The 21,599-nt window shown below is 34.1% G+C and overlaps 4 protein-coding genes and 1 long non-coding RNA gene across 5 annotated transcripts; 1 reads left to right on the top strand and 4 right to left on the bottom strand.

Moving 5' to 3' along the window:
- Positions 1-1,217: 1,217 nt before the first annotated feature.
- Positions 1,218-8,828, bottom strand: LOC660956 (uncharacterized protein). Its single transcript, XM_967150.4, has 8 exons — positions 8,415-8,828; positions 5,728-5,974; positions 5,397-5,522; positions 5,073-5,166; positions 4,855-4,899; positions 4,479-4,803; positions 1,682-1,756; positions 1,218-1,626 (listed from the first exon to the last, which is right to left on the bottom strand). The coding sequence occupies exons 1-8, from the start codon at positions 8,607-8,609 to the stop codon at positions 1,306-1,308; spliced, it is 1,428 nt and encodes a 475-aa protein (XP_972243.1). The 5' UTR covers positions 8,610-8,828; the 3' UTR covers positions 1,218-1,305.
- On the top strand, positions 2,606-21,198 carry LOC107398679 (uncharacterized). The gene is made up of 2 exons (XR_001575477.2): positions 2,606-2,791; positions 20,976-21,198. It is a non-coding gene; the product is annotated as an uncharacterized LOC107398679 (long non-coding RNA).
- On the bottom strand, positions 11,090-12,155 carry LOC661012 (brachyurin). The gene is made up of 3 exons (XM_008199933.3): positions 12,015-12,155; positions 11,751-11,968; positions 11,090-11,705 (listed from the first exon to the last, which is right to left on the bottom strand). Exons 1-3 carry the CDS (start codon positions 12,069-12,071, stop codon positions 11,147-11,149), a joined length of 834 nt encoding a protein of 277 aa, XP_008198155.2. The 5' UTR covers positions 12,072-12,155; the 3' UTR covers positions 11,090-11,146.
- LOC103314314 (brachyurin) lies at positions 13,757-14,756 on the bottom strand. Its single transcript, XM_008200014.3, has 2 exons — positions 14,611-14,756; positions 13,757-14,563 (listed from the first exon to the last, which is right to left on the bottom strand). The coding sequence occupies exons 1-2, from the start codon at positions 14,668-14,670 to the stop codon at positions 13,790-13,792; spliced, it is 834 nt and encodes a 277-aa protein (XP_008198236.1). The 5' UTR covers positions 14,671-14,756; the 3' UTR covers positions 13,757-13,789.
- LOC661072 (guanine nucleotide-binding protein subunit alpha homolog) lies at positions 16,600-20,336 on the bottom strand. Its single transcript, XM_008200015.3, has 2 exons — positions 19,777-20,336; positions 16,600-17,852 (listed from the first exon to the last, which is right to left on the bottom strand). The coding sequence occupies exons 1-2, from the start codon at positions 20,251-20,253 to the stop codon at positions 17,229-17,231; spliced, it is 1,101 nt and encodes a 366-aa protein (XP_008198237.1). The 5' UTR covers positions 20,254-20,336; the 3' UTR covers positions 16,600-17,228.
- Positions 21,199-21,599: the final 401 nt, after the last annotated feature.

The following is a 21,599-nucleotide window of genomic DNA, read 5'->3' on the forward strand; positions in this document are numbered from 1 at the left end:
CAAATAATGTTTTGATAATATGTACTTTTTCTGTGTTTTCGATAAAATGTTTGCACTATTTTTTTTCTCTGGTTTTGTCTATTTAAAACTTATTTCTCCATTTTAATACTTGCTGAAAAAGAAGTACCGTCTACTTTATTTATTTTTATAAATTCATCTATCTTTCTAATCTTCTGTTTACTCACGAATTAAATATTTTACTCACGAATAAAACTGCATACAGATTTGGAATTTTCGAAAATATCCTTTTAGTTCTCGAGTTATTAAAAAAAAAATTAATACCATACTACTACGTCATTTTTTTGGTAAAAAATTATGCTCTAAAAATAATTTTCAATTGAATAATTTTGCTTTTGAACGAGTGTTTTTTTTAATAATTACAACCACTTCGCTCAAGTTCGAAAAATCTTCGTATTTTAATAATTTATTAAAAAAAACACTGGTTCAAAAACAATATTATTGAGTTATGTCATTTTTAGAGCATAATTTTTTATTAAAAAAATTGCCTTAGTAATTTTACTTTTCAAGAAAATTCAGTTTTGACTCTAACCATTTACTTTTATTAATTATTAACAAATTTTTACCCTCGTATCTCAAATAAATGGCGATAATTTATTATTAGGTATAGAAGAAGAATATTTGGAGTATTTGACAAGGTAATAAAGTGTAGATATTTGTGTTTTTTAAAGTGTTTTGAAGATCGACGATTTCTTATGAAATACCAGAATGACAAATACGTAAAAACTGAGCAAAAACAGTAGGTATAACTTTAAAAATTTCCTTGAATTTATCTAAATAATTATTTTTGCGGACACAATAGTACGTTATTGGTAGGAAAAGTGAGTTTATGTGGCTCAGCTGAATTATTTACCTCACTACGTTCGGTGAAATAAACGTTCACCTTCGCCGGTTAAACTATCACTTGTACTCCCAATAACATGATTTACTATTTAATAAAAAAAATAATTTTTTAGAACTATTTTCCAACTTCAACCGTATTTCTTTTTTTTTAGTTTACGATATAATTTTTGCATTAGTTTTATCTCTTCTTGTTAAAAATTTAATGCCCAGTTTTTTCAATTTTTATTTTTTTCATAGTAGCGGAACAACTGCGCTATCAAATAAAAAAAAACAATAGAATCTGTCGTCGGGGACATTTTTGTACCTTATTTCGCTTCCTAGCACATAGTTCTCCGTGGTTCAAGTTAAAAACCGCGTAAATCGTAACATAGTTTATTTTCCATGCATACAAACATTTATTGTCGATGTAGGCATAAGTAATCTTTGGTCTTTCGCACTCACTACCTACAAGTTGGCCGCTTTGGCTTTGCCCACCACCACCAGCAGCTGCTGGAGCGTGATGGTTATGCTGTTGGTGGCCTTAAGGAACCACAGCGGCTTGTTCTTCCAATAAATAAATACCAAATAAACTGGTACCGATGTCAAAATCATCAGCATGCCGATGCCGGTTTCGACAGGACTGGCGACCATGGGCACGGCTGTTACGAAAACGGTGGCGAGTAAGTAGATGATGGGCCAGATTAAGTTCACTTTGATGGGGCGCTCCAGGTCCGGGTGCGTCCAGCGCAGCCAGGGGACGCACAGCACGGACACCCCAATGCTCAGCTGCAAGCAAAATCGGGAATTGGTGGGGTGGAGGATTTGGGATTGCTTTGCGTACCCATGTGGCGAAGCCGACGTAGTTTATTAAAGCGAAAATGTCTGATACTGTGAGATAGAGCATCGATAACAGCGCCTGCAAATAAATAAATTTGGTTTATTGGGAATAAATGTCGCAAATTGCGACGATAACTGCTTATTTTATCGGAAGAGTTGTGAAATCGTGAATTGAAAGATACGAGCGACCGGCTGTTTATTTTTAAATTAATATATTGGCACCTCTTAACTCGACAAAGGAGCAATCTGGGTAATAGTCGTAATTTGATTATCTGAGTTAGGTGGAGATTATGTCATCAGTGAGTGTATAAGGACTTCATTACGCTCTAAATATGTTTGCACTAATTGCCGTATTATACGAAAAAACGCGGTTTGTTTTCAAGATTTTTAATAAATAAAAAATACATTGGTACAGTTTTTTTTACTTCAAGATTGTTACCACAAACAAAACCTTCAAAATCTAAGAAAGCGAGGGTTAATAAACGTTTGTTCATACAGACAGTAAGCAATAATTTAAACGATATTGGTTCTAGACTCAGTTTTAAAATTTTAAATAACAATGGAAATAGCAAATTACGTAATGCTTGCATATTTGGTTGCCTACACACAACAGTTACATATTGCTTAATTACTAAATTTTAAAACTTTGTTGCTTTATTCTTCATTAAGAACACACATTTAAGTGGTGTTCTCTTCCATTATTAGGCATTGTCGGGAAACGCCACATAATTTACTGTTTTTTTTTTCATTCTAATATGTTTGGGGAACAAATCGTCCACTCAGATAAGCCCCTGTAGCACAGCCACCAAAAATGACAATATTGTAGATTATTTGAAACATATGCGTAAAGGTGAGTTGTAAAATGGTTCAATAAAAAAATAAATTTAGACTAGGCGCCTTGACGTCTAGTGATTGATTGGTTGTGGGGTTGGTATTGAAACAATTGGCGGCTTAACAAACTTTGCGATGGCCGTTTTTCGCTCAATAAAGTTCGGCAAACACGGTGTTAAATCAGTGATTTCGGACAAATAATTGTGCAAAAGTGCGAAAAGACTTTGAGTGTTTAATCAGTGTTGAGGGGATGCCGTGATTTTGAGAATTCGTCGACTGTCGAGTAAGTACCAAAGTTGGGTTACTGGTGGTGGAGCAATTCGTAAATTCCGCATTTGCGTTGAATATTTTGAGTAAAAAACACATTGGTCGTCGAATAAACACAGTATTGTGTAAAATGAGTTTGTTTTTTAAGTTCATTGACCCCAAGAAGGGCCAAGCAGAATTTCAAAGCCTACTAGCGCGTCTCGGTTTTTTCAGAGACGCGCTTAAAGTGGCGGTGACGTCATCGAGTTTGCGACTAGATTTCCTTTAGATTTTTTTGAGTTTTTGGTAAATAAATTGTTATTAATTCTGGCGAGTTAAATTAATTTGGTGGATTTTCGACAATTTTGATTTTTTTTAATAATACCAAAAATTGAAAATATGTATATTTGGTTGCCTAAACACAGCATAATCACAATGAGCATGACTTTTTTTCAAATTTGTGTCCGTTCGTAGATTTTAGCCTAAAAAAGCTGCAGTTAGTTTTTTAACTATTTAGACGTTGACAAATATTGACATTTAATTAAAAAAAATAGATTCAAGCTGTCAACATTTATTTTTTTTATTTGAATACGACTTTAAATGTTATCCTAATCCTAATCCTAATCCTATTTATCTAATTTAAATTTGTACGCCGTGTAGAATTTAAGGCTTTATTGAATCTTAAATTAAAAATTTTGACATAATAAAGTAATAATGTACATACCAATTTTGTTAAAAAAAGTGTTCCAACCTCTCTAATTTTTTTCAAGGGATCATGCGAGTTTGAAAATTGTAAAAATTTTAGTTAAAACTATTTTATTTAACATATTTTTGCCTAGAATAAAATGCAAATATTATTTTTTTTGCTTTATTTCATAATATTGAATTGTGAAAAACATAAAATAAACACGAAAATGAAAAAAAATTAAAATAAAAAATTATGAATTAAGAAAACTACTGCATAAAGCTATAATCAATTTACTTTTTTTTTTCATTGTAAGGTTACTTAATAAACTCATTAAAACCTGTCTCAAAGCCAGAAATATTTTCTAGAGGCTGTTCCGACTAAAGTCCACACCACATTAAAAATATTGAGAGTTCTAATAATGATAGTCTATTGAAAATTTGTATTCAATCATAATTTGTTAGCTCCTGTTCAATGAAAATATTTTCAACATGACAGCACTTTTGGTTATACTGGAAATCGCAATTAACTTATTTATTTTAAATAAAAAGCTGTTTTTTATTGCATTTTTGGCTTATTTTAAAGGAATTTTAAGGGGCTTTCCCTATGCCTAAATTTAGTAGTCTTTGAAAGATTTAGGGTTTTTTGAAAATTTTTGAATTTGCACTTCGAAAATCGATAACTCTGTCATTTTTTATTTTTTTTTAATCGTTTTTGGCTCATTTGAAAGGGAAAGCTTACATCTCTTCTTGTTTGTAAAAAATATGGTTTCAAAAACACAAAAAAATGTCAGAATTAGCGATTTTTGAGGTGAAAGGTCCAAATCCAAAAATTTTCAAAAATCCACAATTATTTGGAAAATAGTTTAAATTTAGATATAGAGAAGCTTGACAAAAATCTCTTTAAAATAACTCGAGTAATCCAAAAACCCTTCTATTTAAAGTAACTTTTTTTGATATTATTATTCTGTTTGTATACATTTTTTTTCATAATTTCACAAAAGCCTTCCCTGTTTTAATTTCGACTTGCAATAACTCACCATAATGAGCACCGAGGGTGTGGGGGTGACCCTCTGCGCCTGAATCATGGTCAGAATTTCGGGCATTTGTCCATGGCAAGCCCCCGAATAGAACAGTCGTGACGATGTCAGTAAAATACCATTAACGGCCCCAAACGTCGACAGGGCCACAAAAACAGGAATCGTCCACGCGAAAGGACCAAAAAGTCGATTGGCGAACGACACCGCCACTGCTTCAGACCCCAAAAGCTCGGCGGGTGAAAGCGTTGTGTAGAACGCCACGTTGGTCAAAACGTAGACGATTGTTACCAAAGAACACGAAATTGCGATAGCAAGCGGGAGATTTCTATAATTAAAGCGAAAAAAAAATGTTTGAAATTATTTATTAGGTGTATACCTGACTGGATCCTTGAGTTCCTCGATAATAAAGTTCAGGTAATTCCTGCAATGAGAGAAAGTGGATTTATTCGTTTAAAAAAGTGTGTTTTTGGTGACAAGAATTAAGTTTTCGTTGAACCATAGACGAACAGGAAAATCGTTACAAAATTCGAGTGAGGGTTACAATCGGCCCGATTTTCCTGTTCTTTTTATTCATTGCGGTTATTCTTCTCTCACCAGCCATTGTAGGCGAACAAGCCGGAATAGAATGATAATGCCAGCGACGTAACTTCGCTCTTTGTGTTGATGAATGAAAAGTGCTCCGTGTGCCCTGCAATAGTAAGTGCAAAATCTCGCAGATGTTCACCGAGACAACCCTTTGATACTTCCACCTTTTAAACTACTCGCCATCGTCACCTAATCAACTCCACTTTTTCAAGACAACTTCGAAAAAGTGAAATTCTATAGCATAGAAAAACAATCCTACAAACATCACAAGTCTAAGTAGTTTGAGCAGAAGAACCAAAGCATGCTTCAAAAAAACAGCCTGGAGAGACCTACCGTTGACCAGCTGATACCCTCCTGCCGCTATGATGATGAACAGGGCCAGGAGTTTGGCGTAGGTGAAGACGTCCTGGACGCGAGTCGCCCACTTCACGTCGTAGCAGTTAACGAACGTTAAAACACCTGAAAAAATCCCTTCAGTCTAGCGATTAATTTCAAAGTGATTCGTTTTTCTAATTGCCCTCGTGGGAAATCAAGCATTGCCTGATTTTCGCGTCCAATTAGAGGCAATCAAAGCTCAGGACGGATTTAGCTTAGTGCTTCATTAAACTGATATTTATAGTCCAATAAAGCGCACATTAAACAATTACATCAAATGTAGACTCACAGATGCAACAAACGGCGAGCAAACGTGCGGCGTCTTCAGGTGGTTGGCATTCAGGGAAGAAGGGTTTCATCACGTAAACACTGAAAGTTAAGGCTACTATTGCTTGAGAACACGGCCGTACTATCATGCATTCGATCCATAGGCGGATGAAGGCAAGGAAAGGGCCGAAGGTTTCCATGATGTAGGCGTAATCAGCGCCGCTTTTCCTGATCATGGTGCCAAGTTCGGCGTAGCAGTAGGCGCCGACCTTAAAAAAATCAAATGAGGAAGTGTGGCGGTGACAGGTTGTTTTGTTGGGGTGGAAATGCGGGGCTTGATCGTTAATTAAGGGGTGACGGCTAAAAAGCGTCTTGAATAGGGACCGCAGTGGCAAAATAGGCGAAAAATTTAACTTTTTCAGTCTGTTTTAGCAAAATTTCACAAAAAAAAACCGAATAACTGATCTAGATTAAGTGAAACAGCTAAAATCCAATCAATTTGGACTTACTTTTTGATCGTTAAGTGTGTTTCGATTACAGAATTATCGAGTGTTTGGCTCCTGATGAACTAAATCTGGTGAAAATAAACCAAATTTGACCTAATTTAGTAATTTTTTAGGTAGTTTTAGCAAAATACTTTGAAATAAATGTAGATTTTAGTTGTCCAAATTTCATCCGTCTTTTTAAGTAATTTGTCGAGGAATTTCTCACCGAAAAAACGTTTTTTTTATTAAATTAAAAAATACCCATTAATTCTTAAAAAATTCACATGCACATTTAATAGCAAACGCTGATGATTTCTATGTAATTATTAATTTTTGAGATACAGATACAGGCTCATCTTATATAGAAATCAAGAAGAAATGTTTTTTTATTTAAATTATTATTCAGAAAAATTAGTTTTGATGCATCATGTAATTTGAATTGGACTAATTGGAGTAATTCAAAAAGCTTTCATAGCGCTTTGAGCTTTGAGACGTGAAAAAGCTCGTGAATTGATCCATTCAGTTAAGTTTCTTAGATTTTTTATTTTTGTAGTTTTGTTCACAAAATTTCGTCAAGGTAGAAAAATTGCTAAATACTCATTTAAAAATAGAGAAATAAAATGTTGTAATTATTTTTTATTCTACTTAATTTAAAAAGTCCTCAACATAATAATATTTCTTTTCCTTATTTAAAACTCAAATTTTGAAGAAAAGAAAAAACGAAAGCAATTCGTTAAATTAAAAAAATGCTCTAATTCAGCCAATTTTGAAAAGACTTTCATGTTTTTTGGACTTGGAAGTTTTGAAAAATTATTACCTAGGATTATAGACAATAGAAAACAATCTCCATTTAGCTTAATTAATTTTTTATTAATAATAATAATAATAATAATAATAATAAAAGGGAGTTTGTTGAATAAAATTAAATAATAATAAACAGATAGGGAGGTGAAGTCTAGCTTGAGCTATTCAAATTAACGCCAAAGAAAAATAATACAAGATATAAAAAAATTCCGAACGCAATTTGTTTTCTGCAATTCTAGATAAAAAACAAATTACATAAAACAGATGAAACAAAATTAGGTCGGGTCAGGTCGTGTTAGATCATATCAGCGTTGGAATAACATACGGGGTGACATAAATAAATAAACATTCTTTCACAAAAATAAAAAATAATTTTATTGTTTCCATGTCAACAGAGGTTTGGAAGCAAAATTACAAACTGATAGCCATTTAAAAAATTGTACTAAATAATTTATAATTTTTTATCGACAAAATTCACTTATTAACTGAACAAAAGTCAGGTGGCTGAAGATTCTAACAAATAAAAAACGTTCAAAAGGGATACGACTTCACTTTTCAAAAAAAGAGTAGTTTGTGATATAAAAATTAAGTTTGCAACACTGTACCTATATACAAAGAAAAAATATAATCTAGGTTGAGTTTCACCAATTTCACCACAAAATGTATAGTCATAATAGTATATGCGAAAATTTATGTGGTAAAAAACTGCCGAAACAATTAAACAGCTTATACTTCAAATAATATAGAATTTTTTCTCAAAACGTATAAAATCATAATATAAAAACAATAAGTCAAATCATTTAGAAAAACATTACAGTTTTTCAGTCGTAAATCCTGGTTTGGGCAGATATTACCATGACAACCTAGAAAACGAAATTTTTTTTAACTGGTCCCGAATTTATTTTCCAAAATAGTGAAATAAATATTAATTATTATTGACACAAGAAAAACACCAATTTTGGTGTTATTATTTTTAACGTCAAAGTGGACAACTTAGATGAATCACCCTGTACGAGTATGTGCCTACACAGTAAATAAAGTAGCGCTGCCGTTTTTGATTCACTCTGACCTAAAAGTAGATGTACTCGAATTTTTCGCTGTTATTGTTTTTGGGATAAATTTGATTTAGTGGATCTAAAACTCGCATTAAACTCCTTCAAGTCCTCACGTGCCTTGAGAGCTTTCCCTCGTCACGTACTTCCCTCCAGCCTTCGCATCGCCCACTTGTCCAGTCCCAATTACCGCAAAAAAGCATTCCTCATTGTATCCGTAATTACAGCCGTAATTTAATACCGCAAAGTACCGGTACTTCGTCCTTGTTATCGCGAAAACCACCAAGAAGTTGGCGTAAAGTGCGGTTTCGTCCAACCTTGCTCCAGCAACACTTTATCACTGCTTATTCAATGTGGTAATAACTCACCATGGAAAAAATCCCCGAAATGGTCCACACCAGGAGGGAGACGTTGACGCTGCCGGTGTGCATGAGGACGCCCGCCGGCGACACGAAGATCCCGGAGCCGATGATGGAGCCCACGATGACGGTGATGCCGTTGACGAGGGTCATCTTGGGCTTGAGGGCGATCTCCTCGTCGGGCTGCTTGCTGGCACCCTCCATGGCCGAGAGCTTGGTTGTGTGTGCGCCAACCCCGCGTCTTAGCGACTCACTCGCAGGAGGAGAACGATCAATATCTGGACCATTCGCTCCCTACTATGCCCTAAAGCAACGTCGCGTGGACATTTCGAAAATTCGAACGTTATGAAACGATGTTTACCAAAACATGCGAGATAAAACAAGAAGTGAGGCGACCTCACGGGTGTTATCTCGATTTTTCAAACTTTGACTTGAGTGTGGTGGAGTGAGTGGGTTTTGTCGACGAAAATGCGACGAGATTATTTGAGGAAGTGGCAATTTAGTCATTTGGTGCGCCTACAAAGATGGGTTAATTGAGTCTTTTAAAATGCACGATAAGTTATTTGCATCACAATGTGGATGTGGAAGGACTATGACGTGATTGTCGACAATTTTTTCATAATTGGACCTTCAGAAATGACTCCCTGAGATACTCTTTTAATAATCTAGACAGCTGAAACTTCTCGAACTAGGTCCTTACAAAGCTTGACTGCAATTTTTATTTTACCACCTCCTTAAGCCTACTTTTGAATCAAAAAACATAACGTACTAAGTCTAAGACTAAGTTTTTTTAACAAAACCATTCGAAAAAGTCGAATTCTTTTAATCAAAGTCTATATAAAATGATCCGAGGAATTGACTGGCGTTGAGAAATCGCCAAATTCTCAATAGTTTTTTAGTTATAAATTTTTTAAAATTTTACCAATTTTTGCATTTATCTGCAATTTCCTCATAAACTATTAGTTGGAGAACAATATTTTTTTTTTGAAAAAAATAGATAATTTAAAGAGCTTTCCAGCGATAATAAACTTCATGGGGTTATCTCTGATAGTTCCGGAGCTATTGCTCAACAAGTGTTCCGGGTACCCAAAATCGACAAAAATTGCGACGAAAATTGAAAAAATCAAACATCAAAAAATCGAACATATGGACTTTTTTTGGACTTTTAACAGTTCTAGAGAGTTGTAAAGGCATATATAAATACGAAAAAGTATGATAGAACGAATTTTAAAAAATATTAATTTTTTCACTTTCTTGAAGGTAAGTGTTATTATTTTAGCAAAAAATATGAAATTTTTAAATCTCATGAAAAGTTCGTATAATACAGAAAATGAACCGCTGAATTCAATGGAACAAACCGCATTGCTCTACGACTTTTAGTTTTTGAGTTATAAATTTTTTTGTTGGATAAAATTTTCCACTATGACAAATGGCTACTCTAAATTTAGGCAAAAAATTTTAAATTTTTTATTCTTGTAAAAAATTGATATAGTATGTAAAATGAGCCGTCGAATTCAATGGAACAAACCGCAATGCTCTACGACTTTTAGTTTTTTTTTTATAAATTTTTTTAGTGAAAAACTTTGATTGCCTTTGTAGCCGGAACCGTTGCCCGGAGCGGCTCCTGGTTTAATCGAGAAAATAGAGAAAATTAAGCGCTATCAGATGGATTTTTGTTTATTGCTCTAAGTCTTATAGTTTCCGAGAAAAACGCAAAAAAAAGTTTCCATTTTCACTTTTTTTTCAATTTTCAACCGCCAATTACGGCGAAACTATTAGAGTTATCGAAAAACGGAAAAATCGGGGACAACCGAAATAAAAAACTCTACAAAATGGCATAGGACTCAAGGCGATATCTCGCAAAAAATTTTTCAATTTTCAAACGCCGATTACGGCCAAACTAAAAGAGCTAGAAGAAAACGGTTTGTTCCATCGTAAAGAGCACATCAAAATCTATAAGATAGAATAGGTTTCATTTGATTTTGAGACACTTTAAAAATTGACCGATTTTAAGGGGGGGGGTGTTAACTTTTTTTAAATTTTTTTTATTTTCCCAATTACGACTAAACTATTTGAAAAAGTGGAACTATTTTGATCCTTACCTATGCAAAATGATCCGGGGAATCGATTGGCATCGAAAAAATTGCCAAATTCCCAATAGTTTTTTAGTTATGAATTTTTTAAAATTTTACCAATTTTTGCATTTATCTGCAATTTGCTCAAAAACTGTTAGTCGGAGAACAATAATTCTTTTTGGAAAAGATAGATAATTAAAAGCGCTTTCCAACGATAGTAAACTTCACAAAGTTATCTCTAATATTTCCGAAGTTATTGCTCGATAAATGATCTGGGTACCGAAAATCGACAAAAATCTCGCACAAAAACTGGAAAAATAAAACTTTAAAAATAGAACCTATTGACTGTTTTTGAACTCAAGAGGGTTTTAAAGGCATAGAAAAGTCAATAAAACTTTGATAGAACGAGTTAATATTTTTATTAATTATTTTTATTATTTTTTATTCATTAATTTCAAACGCAAAAAACTAACGTTCCTATATTTTTCGTGGTAGTTTATAGTTTATAGTCAAAAAAAAATGTTTAATGTTATGCAAAAATCAAATTTTTGAGTAAAAAAATCCCTTTTTTCAATTTTGGGGGAGGTAATAAATGAAATAGTTGCAAAATTTTTGTAAGTTTTTTATTATACTGAGAACACATTTAAAAATCGTAAATTACATCAATTAATTAATTACAACATCGGAATTGGTTGCAATCCAGTCCAGGAAACTGGTAATCCTGGTAAATCCAGACGGATAACCTGGCAGACACCACATCACTCCAAACGAAACAACCCCAATTTGCACCCCATCCACAACCAGGGGACCACCAGAATCACCATTACAAGATCCAGTCTCTTGATCCCCAGACGTACACAAAACTGAATCAGCAAAATCTTCATCGAACTGATTTCCACAATCAATATTTGTAATAACATTAACATCGACGTAGAGCAGGACTTTGGAAACATCACCAAAACCACTAGTCAACCCCCAGCCACTAATCCTCGCAGTGGTGCCAACAAACGTGTTATTAACATCAGTCTTGTTGGGCAAAGCAACAGTTTTTATCGAATCAGTTAGATTGACAGGTTGGGGGAGTTTGATAACGGCAATGTCATTAACTATAAGATTATCATCGTATTCTTCATGAACCTTGATTTCCTTGCTGGTTATTTTGACTTGGGTGTCTTCAGTTTCGAAGACTTTGTGGGCACCGAGAGTCACCAAGGCTTCAGTGACTCTAAAAGCACTGTTAATAAATGTTTTTCAAAAGAGAAAAACTCACCCAACGCCACAATGAGCCGCAGTTAGGACGTAGTTTTGCGAAATAAGGGAACCCCCGCAGTAATAAGCTTCACCATCGGCGTAAATTTCGAGGAAAGCTTGGTAAGGGATGGAGTGAGGGATGGCTTCGTGGCCTCCGATGATTCTAGGGTTGGGTTTATGTTTGGTTTCGCCACTGATTGGAGGTTTGTACAAATTGCGATAATGCAGTTTGGTTGTCTGGACAATATTTTAATAGAAAAAAATAAAAGTTGGGAAAACTTACCTTCGGAAAGGCGGCTGCTAAAGCGGTGATGGTCAAAAAAAGGATGATGGTCTTCATGTTGACTAAGGTTTTAGTGGCATTAAGTTGCCAAAGTTTGGTTTTTATAGTGAAATAGATCTCTTATCACGGCACGTTTTCCTGATATTGGATTTATTTTTCCATGGATTTGCATTATCTTGGCTCAGGTAGACACAAAGTTAAGTAGATGCCACTCGAATTATATTAATACGTAATTTGGTATTTATTAATTAAAAACAAAGAAAAAAATTGCGAAGTACATTTTTTTTGGTTTAAAACAGGTCAGTGAACCCAAATTGTTAGTAAAATTGCACAACAAAAGAGATACTCGTAAATATGAACAAAAGCATTATAAAACTTAAAGTGTTTGGTTTATATACCAAGTATTTAATAATTTTTCTGTTCAAGGTAGCCAAAAATTTTTAAGTTAAATTGGCAGCATTGAATAAATTAGGCAAGATAAGTCGTTTTTTCAACGTGGCCCATTTTATTTCAAAATCATAGGCTGTTTCAGTCAAAAATTGTAGGGTAGTAGGTAATTGTGGTAATGCAAGTTCAAGTTCCTTTATTTAAATGAATCACACTGTATCAGAATCAGATAGTTTATCTTGTCACGAAATACTACTTGTAAAGTATTATGTTGTAGTAAAAATTATAATACAAATACATACAGGTTAATGTTTTATCTTGATTTAGAACTCTATAAATCATAAAAATAGAGATTACTCATAGTGCAGATTCTAGTACAATTTTTAGCTTTCTTTTGGAGATTTTTACCTTGTAGATTCTGTGGAAAATTTTTACATCTTAGAAAATTTAAATAAATTGGAATCCTCAGAAGTTAAGCTTAAATTTTTAGAATTATTAGAAATTTGTGTTATTAGAAAGTCGTGGGTTCTATGGAAAATCTTTATATCTCAGAAATCCTTTAGATTGGAATCCTCTATGGAAAATTCTAGCTCAGTTCTAGAGAATTACAAGATTCAAACCTAGAGTTGTAGATTCTTTGAACAAATTGCATGGAATTTTAGTTTAGACTCTTAAAATTTTAAAGATTTATCCAATTAAATATATAATTTTTGGCTTTTTTCTATCGTTTGCACACTTTGAACAAAAGGTAAATGGCTAATTGAATCTTAGCTTAAATTAAGTGACTTTACTATGTCGTGTGTAACTGACTTTTAAACATATTAAAAATACAAAATTGATCCAAAATGATAATTTTTTGGCTGATAGTTTTGACAAAATTTTAAAAGCCTAAGAATGAGCTAAACATTTGTCGGTAAAGTTTCTTGATTAATAAGTGAATTTTGTCTAAAAAAAGAACTAAGCTTGTGCTCATTGTAATTTTTTTTGCATTTCTCGTATGTGTAGAATAAAAATTCCATATTTTGCAAGTTTCATAAATTTCTACTTGTACTATATTGTACAAATGCTTGAAATTGAGCTAAACGACAGTAAAGATTATCAGACGGAAATGCTTTAACCAGTTTTTTACAAAGATAGACAAGTGATATGATTTATGAAGATCAATGAGAACTTACTCAGAATAGGTACTTAAATACAATGTGTTTCTTTTATCACTTAATAATTTCATATTTTTATTTATTTATTTATTATTTTATTTTTATTCCTAATTTAAAATCTAAAATAATATTTCCATAAATGATGTATTTTTAATGGTAATTAAAACAGCTGCATTTTTTGGGAAAGTTTTATTCCTACCAAAATAAATACAAATTGAAGGAATAAGTTACTTAGTTGATAACCACATCAGAGTTGGTTGCAATCCAGTCCAAGAAACTGGTAACTCTCGAAAAAGCTGATGGGTATCCCGACAAGCAGTACATGATCCCGAAGGAAACCACCCCAATCTGGACATCATCGATGGCAAGCGGACCACCAGAATCCCCATTACAAGACCCCGTATTCTCATCCCCCGACGTACAAACAATCGAATCTTTAAGATCCCCGAAAGCTTCCCCACATTTTGCATTACTTATAACTTTAACATCCACATAATTCAAAACCTCGGACAGCTTATTATCAAAACCATCGGTCAAACCCCACCCACTGATCCTTGCAGTTTCACCCTCGAAGGTGTTATTAGCGTCAGCTTTGCTCGGCAAAGCCACAGCTTTAACAGCATCGGTAAAAGTCACAGCTTTTGGAAGCTTGATAACTGCAACATCGTTGATAATGAGCTCGGCATTGTACTGCTCGTGGACTTTGACGTCTTTGCTCACGATCTTCACCTGGGTGTCTTCGTCTTGGAGGGGTTTGTGGGCCCCGAGGGTGACGTGGGCTTCGGTGGCGTCGACTCCGCAGTGGCCGGCGGTCAGGACGTAGTTTTGCGAAATGAGGGAACCCCCGCAGTACCAACCCTCGCTCCCGGAGTAGACTTCCAGGAAGGCTTGGTAGGGGATGGAGTGAGGGGTGGCTTCATGGCCGCCGATGATTTTGGGGCTGGGGCGGTGCTTGAGCGGGCCCACGGGGGGTTTGTACAAGTTGCGGTAGTTCAGTTTGGTTGGCTGGATTTTTATTAGTAGAAAAATAAATTAACGGGTTAAAAAATTACCTTTGGAGCTGCAGCAGCCAAAGCGACGATGCCCAAAATAAGGATAAGTGATGCCTTCATGTTGGTTCGGTTGTGATGATTTGAACCGAAAATTTCAGGCTTTTATACTGATTTTGGAGTACTCGCCACGAGACTTTTGTTAGCTAATCTTGTCTCAAGATTAGTTTGAGCAATTAGAAAAGACGATTCTATACAAATTAAACGTTCCAGTTTTTTATCAGCCGGAAATTGCGTCTTGCCAATTAAAACAATACCTCTATCAAACGCTAATTATTATTAGCATTTTTTTGTTTATTGCGGACTTGCATAAATTTGAATAAAAATAATCAAATTATAGATTTGATAAAATTTGTCCTAAACTTGAGATGTCTGGCTGATAAAATTGGCCAAATCATGGTGCCCCTAAATAATAATTTAGTTATCCCTTGTGAATAAATAAACGTAATTCTGATGTAAAATTTGGCTTATCGCAAAGATGTTACTTTGTTTTTGAAGTTTCCTAATCCCAATTACACGTGTATACATTTTTACTTAACATTTGTACTTAAGTGTGTGTTTAGAAATTACGCACATACCTATCAAATAAAATTTCTCTAAGGAATGTGAAGCATAAAAATAATATTTGAAAGAGTATCTACCAACTCAGAAAATATTTTAACAATTTTATTAAAAAAATTGAAAATTAATAAAAAAGTTGGAAAATATTACGCTGCAACATAGTATTTTTATGATGCAATTTTAGGAACAGAGACATCACCCTAAGATCGTTCGAGATTGCAGTCTCAAGGATCGAATAGTGGTGATAAATCGAAAATATAGTTAAAAATAGTAAGATTAGAATCAAACAATATAACTTTTTTATTTTTTGAATAGTCCTAAGAACAACAGCACCGAGAAACAACCAGACTTTTTTATTCCTCTAAACGACGTAATAAAAAAGTGTAAACCACATTATTAAAATTCTTATGTTAATAAATGAATTTTTTACACACCACTTTGTATGTTATTGCTACAATGATTTGTAATTTCGAGTAATTTAAATTGTAAATAATATACAGTTTTTACGACTTAATGTTGGTTTATTCTTTTGTGTTACACGGTATAAATCGTAAACTCGTAGATGCAATATTATCCCAAGTGCAAGAACAAGAAGTTAATTAATTTATTAAATCACTATTTTAGTGACTCAATATTTTTTGTAACGTTTGTGGATAAATTATATTAAATTAAGGTCCTCTATTATTGTTAAAAAAGATACCCCGCATAACTTATATTTAAATATTCGTAAAAGCTTTCCAACTAAAAAGATACCACACAAAGTACAAAAATTTATTGAATTTTGAATTTTAGGTAGTAAAACAATCGAATTGCATATTTGCATCTTAGATGGGACATCCTGTATAGGTACTTTGTCAAGCACTTATAATGTAATTTATCACAACGAAGTGTGCAAAAACTGCTGATTAAGTTTCAATCCATTGATTAAAACGGATGAACTTCTTACAGTTTCCAATTAAAGATAACAATTTTGAAAATATTACATCCGGTCACCCTGATAAGCCACTTAACCAGGTATAAAATTGCGAAATCTTCCGACTGATGTATCAAAAGTCAACTCAATTATACTTATTGTAGTCATCATTACTTTGAGGTAAATTTTTAACCCGTTAATCTATTTTTGGTAGTGCGGGGGTTCCCTCATTTCGCAAAACTACATTCTGACAGCCGCTCACTGTGGGCCGCAAACTCCTCCAAGAGGAAGACACCCAGGTGAAAATCGTGAGCAAAGAAATCAAAGTTCATGACAATTACGACGCCTAACGTATCATCAACGATATCGCTGATATTAAACTTCCCAAACCATTTCAGCCCATTCCTAGCCATTTTGTTCCATTTTTTTATTCAATACTCGGTATAGTTTCCAATTTTATAATAAAATTTCTCAAAGGTTCATAATTGGCGGCAGTGCAGGCAATTAATAATACACGATCATTTTGGAATACTTTTTATTAACAATTAGAAAAATATTTATAAAGAAATAAAAGATACTTATATACACTTTTATTATACAATGAAAATCAGATAACTGTTTCGAGAATTACGTTGTTTATGTTGTATTGAGTATATTTTTAGAAGATGCGTTTTAAGGCACTATAAAACTCCCTGTAAATAATTCACCAGACACACAGCTGCCGAAAAATATCGGTAAAATTTCACAAAATATGTGACTATATACAAACTATCGATAATTTAGGCCGTTCTAAAATCGGATCACATTACTAAAACCTAAAATATAAAAAATATATTACAATATTTTACATAAGAACCCGGCGGACTGTAAAACCTTCGATAAATACGTAAAAATGAGGCACGTTTGGCAGTATTCCTAACTACGATTGATAAATATATTCGGTCAAAATTACAGAAATGTGAGTATTTGGTTATTGCAATTTGAATCTTTGGTTGCCCTCTCCGAAAAATTCTAAAAAAAGTAGTATCACATTTGTGTAATTTCTTGTACACTTAAAATTCCCAAAGTCTTATCAGACTAATTAAACTTAGTCAGTCTTGCGAAAATCGATTGTGTGATACACAGCCATAGCACACTTCAGTCAGTGTTAGAGCAGAAGACTTTCCAGATTTCGATGCAGAATAATCTCTTTTACGTATTCGAAAACGACTTTGATATTTTCCGTATCAACGGCCGTCGTAAAGTGGTGATAGAGCACCTTCCGCGACTCCCTCTTCACCCCCGTGAACATCGCCAGAATGAACTCCTTCACGTCGTTGATCGAGTGGGGATTCCCCGCAAACTGGGGGAAGTACCAGTGGATGTTCGTCTCGGGATTGGCCACCTTCTTCAACAACAGGTCGTATTTGTTCAGAAAGAGGATCACGGAGACGTTCACAAATATCCGATTGTTGACTATCGTGTCGAAAATATCTCTCGACTCCTCCAAGCGGTTCGTTTTCCTGTCCTCGAGCAGCACTTGGTCGAATTCGGACGACGACACGAGGAACAGTATCGACGTCACCGAATCGAAACACTGAAACCACTTTTGTCTCTGCGATCTTTGACCGCCGACGTCGACGAACAAAAACGGAATATTGTTTATCGGAATCGCAAATTCGGTGATTCCCTTGGTGGCTTTACGGCAGTGCAAAATGTCCTTGTGATTGGGGATGTAGTCGTGACGTGAGACACGGTCCAAATTGTTCAGGAAATATTCCACAGAGTCACTCTACAAAAAAAAAACAAAACCGTGATAACATTTTTACAAAACTTCGTTAATTAAAAACATGGTTCATTATCGGCGACCTCCAAGAGGTGTAAAATCGACAGAAAGTTGAAATTTATTACACGATTCCGAGAAATTAATTGCCGCAATAAAAATTATCAAAGACGAATTAATTATCATCTTGTATTATTTTAATTGATCGAGTTTAAATAAGCACCAACTGTTGAGCCTCGAACGAAGCCTCCAAAAACACATGTTAGTATTTGACAAATATTACGAAATTTTTAGGGGAAATAAATCAGGGACACACACACGTCACTGAATTTCTGAAATTTTACTTTCAAACCAGATGTGTTTTATTTGGACGTTCAGGTCATAGATAAAATGACCCCGCAACTAATAAATTTTATGAAACTAATAAAATATATGAAAATAAAACATTTGGCAACAAATTGAAACAGAGATAAACAAAAGAGAATCGCACTTTTTGGCGATAAAAACAGTTACGCCATTGTGACCAGTTATCACTACATCATTGCAAAAATAATGCACCTAACACCTCTCGCCCTCTCCGAGTTAATAAACACTTAAATAACGAAAAGGTCGTGCTATAGATTTGGATTTTGTATTTGACGTAGAAATACGGAATTATACGTAAGAATACCAAGTATTTCCGAAGGGTTTTTATTACTCTATGCCTATTTATTTATTTTTTTTTATGTTTATCAATGTTTACAACGTAGTTCGAATTTTTTCTTATTAAAAAGTACATTATTTTTTTTGAAATTCACTTTCATTATAATTACCATTTCATGTTAGTGGGTTTTTAAAAAAATATATTTACAGTCCACCAAAGTGAAAATGACGACTTAGTAAACCAGTCCTTGCTGTGAATGCCGACAAACGTCGAGTGAAATGAAAAATGTAACAACTATGGAAAATTTGCTGTTTTTTATGTTTATCTTTATTCATCAACATAAGCTGATTTAAATCTAATTTGTTTCGATGTCAAACCTAATATAACATTTGACTTGTTACTACATAAGCGTAAGTAAGTCGGAAATATTTGCTAGTTTATTGAGGAGTCATCTTCACTTTGTTCGACTGTACCTTAATTTTTCTTCTACATGCATGTGGATTTTATCACAGTCATTATAATAAATATTAATTAATTAGAAATATAAATAAAAAAATTATTGCTATCTTTAACTGAATTTTTACTTGATCAATTATTTTTTGTTTCAAGATCAAGAGACAGACAACTAAATCGCTTCTCATTTTAAAATAAGTTGGTAGCTCTTTAAATACAAAGCAGTAGCTAACTTGTATTTTTTAAATACATACCCTGTTTTGTCCACTTTGTAGTGCAAATTTCAGAAAAAAAATACCCTGTTAATATAAAACCATGTTTCAGTAAAAAAACAGTGCAATACAACAAATGCCTCTCAAAATAGTGTCAGTATTGCCAACTCGTTATGAAGCAAAATTAATGTAAATTATGAAAATTCCTATTCCCGGTAAACAAATAGCCCCGAGCTATGCATGATAAAAAACGTGTGAAAAGAATTACTTTATTAAATTCCTTAAAGGGCAGTGCGCCACTGCCTTTCAAAACAATAGCAAAATTACCAAACTTAAAAAACAGAACGCATTGTCTCCAGTGCTACCACATTCCAGTTTTGAAGGTGCCAACTCCAAGTGGTCAAAATCCCCTTTAGTACAAATAAAATGTCACTTCCTTGGTGGAATTAACTGTTAACCGCATAAGTAAACGTCTTAATTGCTCCAACACATTACTAATTAACGCAAATTATCACTAACCAAACAAAATGAATAAAATAGAAGTAAGGATTTGGGTACATTGTTTCAACAGTGAGTCAAAATCCGTGCATAATCCTCATTTGGCGTCGAAATGAATCATACTAACCAACTGAAACTCCCTTCTCCTATCAAAAGCCCTTAAAATGCCGCTATCCCGCCACAGCTTGACCAGCAAAGGGCAATACTGGATGAAGGTTCTGGAGTCCAGGACCGAGGCGTTGAACTGCAGCAGCTCCTTGCCGAGGGCGGCGTTCGAGGTGTCGCCCCACGGGATGCCCAGCTTGTCTCTGGCGTCCACCAGCACCCGCATCCCCTTGATGACGTTCTGGTAGATGATCTGCTGGTACTCCATCAGCATTTCGCTCTCGAACTTCACACCGTGGATGATCTTCATCTGCTTGAGAAAAGTCGACTTGCCACTCTCCCCAGCGCCCAATAACAGCAGCTTGACTTGCCGTTTGAGGGCTTGCTTGTCCTTCTCGAGCATTTTGTCGATTTCTAACGACTTGTACCGCTGCTCGATCTCTTCGGGGCTGAACTTGAACCGTAAACAACACGGACAGGACCACATTAAAGTGGACATTTTTAATAAAACACCACAACTAGTCCACTACATAGCTGTGCGGTGGAAATGACTGAATGGTTGGTACGCCTGCGCACTTAATGTCAAACGGCGACAGTGGCGGCACCAGGGTTTTTTTGGGGAAAAAAATTCATCCAAACAAGTTTCATTTATTTTCTTGAAAAATTTTAAAAATCCAAGTGATAACTTTATTCACTGAAGTGCTGCGATTTATTGACAGTAAAGACATTCTTAAAAAATCGTTAATTGTTGATTATTGTCTCATAAAAATTTAAAAAATCGGTTCTCTTTTTCCCGCCAAAAATAGAATTTTAGTTTCAGAGATTCTGTATCTACTAGCAAAATTAAAAGATTTAGGTAGGTTTTTGTAAAAAACCTGAATTCTTTGGGAAACAGTAACATAGCCCATTTCATTGCAACAGCGCATTTGCATTTTTTAATGAAATAGAGCACAAATTGCGAGTTTCTGAATTTTTTTCTTATACAGAAACTCACAATTAGTACTTTATTTTTCAATCAAAAAAATTCATATGCGCTGTTGCAATTCTACTACGAACTGAAATGGGTTTTATGTAATAGTTTGCGATAAAATGCTCTATCTGCCTATATATTTTTTTATTTGTCTTGTACTAACCATTAAGCTAACACAACCATTTGATTAAATTAAAAAAAAATAATTTTGAAGTAAGTGACTTTAGTAACACCTCTGTTTTTTGTTTCAGGTTTGGCTGATAAGAGGTGAGTGCGATTGCGATTTGAGGGTCCGGATAATTATAGAAGACAATTTTTCGAGTTCAAAAACCGGCACAGTGCGCCAAAAGTTCACCGAAATAACAATTACATCACAGGGAAGGGTCATTTATTTTAATCAAACAACCTACTAAACGAAAGTCAGCTGATGCCCAGCTTCCGGAGTGTTAGTCATTAAAATGATATTAAAAATTTCATTGAAACATTCCTTTCCACAAATAGCTCCTTTATTCTCTATTTACCTCATTATTATAAACGGAAATTTAAAAAATAACCAACTTTACTGCCTGTAAGGCAGGACGGACCGCAGACTAAACAGACAGGGGTGCCAAAACGGCGTTCAAAAAAATCTGAATAAGTGAGATAAGAATCTTCAAATTGGGTCAAGGTCATTTGATTTGTCGCCACTTTTTTTCGTTAATCAAACGTCAGATTATCTCATCACGTGACGAAATTGAACCAATCAGAGCTACGAGTTTTAATTTAAAAATAAAATGTGTAAATCCAAAAATGGAAGTTATTTAAACTCTGGTTTGGATTTAAATGAAAGAATCAAACCAAAAATTTTCCTGTTTTAAAATTAGAAGAAAAACACT

The sequence above is a fragment of the Tribolium castaneum genome, chromosome 2 (genome assembly GCF_031307605.1).
Source record: "Tribolium castaneum strain GA2 chromosome 2, icTriCast1.1, whole genome shotgun sequence".
NCBI lineage: Eukaryota > Metazoa > Arthropoda > Insecta > Coleoptera > Tenebrionidae > Tribolium > Tribolium castaneum.

Coding starts and splice junctions, on each gene's coding strand:
- LOC660956 (XM_967150.4), bottom strand. CDS start 8,609: ATGGAGGGTGCCAGCAAGCAGCCCGACGAGGAGATCGCCCTCAAGCCC. Junction 5,523..5,727: donor GCTCGCCGTTTGTTGCATCT/GTGAGTCTACAT, acceptor GGATTTTTTCAG/GTGTTTTAACGTTCGTTAAC. Junction 4,900..5,072: donor TTGTTCGCCTACAATGGCTG/GTGAGAGAAGAA, acceptor CTCTCATTGCAG/GAATTACCTGAACTTTATTA.
- LOC661012 (XM_008199933.3), bottom strand. CDS start 12,071: ATGAAGACCATCATCCTTTTTTTGACCATCACCGCTTTAGCAGCCGCC. Junction 11,969..12,014: donor TAGCAGCCGCCTTTCCGAAG/GTAAGTTTTCCC, acceptor AATATTGTCCAG/ACAACCAAACTGCATTATCG. Junction 11,706..11,750: donor GCGGCTCATTGTGGCGTTGG/GTGAGTTTTTCT, acceptor CAGTGCTTTTAG/AGTCACTGAAGCCTTGGTGA.
- LOC103314314 (XM_008200014.3), bottom strand. CDS start 14,670: ATGAAGGCATCACTTATCCTTATTTTGGGCATCGTCGCTTTGGCTGCT. Junction 14,564..14,610: donor TGGCTGCTGCAGCTCCAAAG/GTAATTTTTTAA, acceptor ATAAAAATCCAG/CCAACCAAACTGAACTACCG.
- LOC661072 (XM_008200015.3), bottom strand. CDS start 20,253: ATGTCCACTTTAATGTGGTCCTGTCCGTGTTGTTTACGGTTCAAGTTC. Junction 17,853..19,776: donor GGAGAAGGGAGTTTCAGTTG/GTTAGTATGATT, acceptor TTTTTTTTGTAG/AGTGACTCTGTGGAATATTT.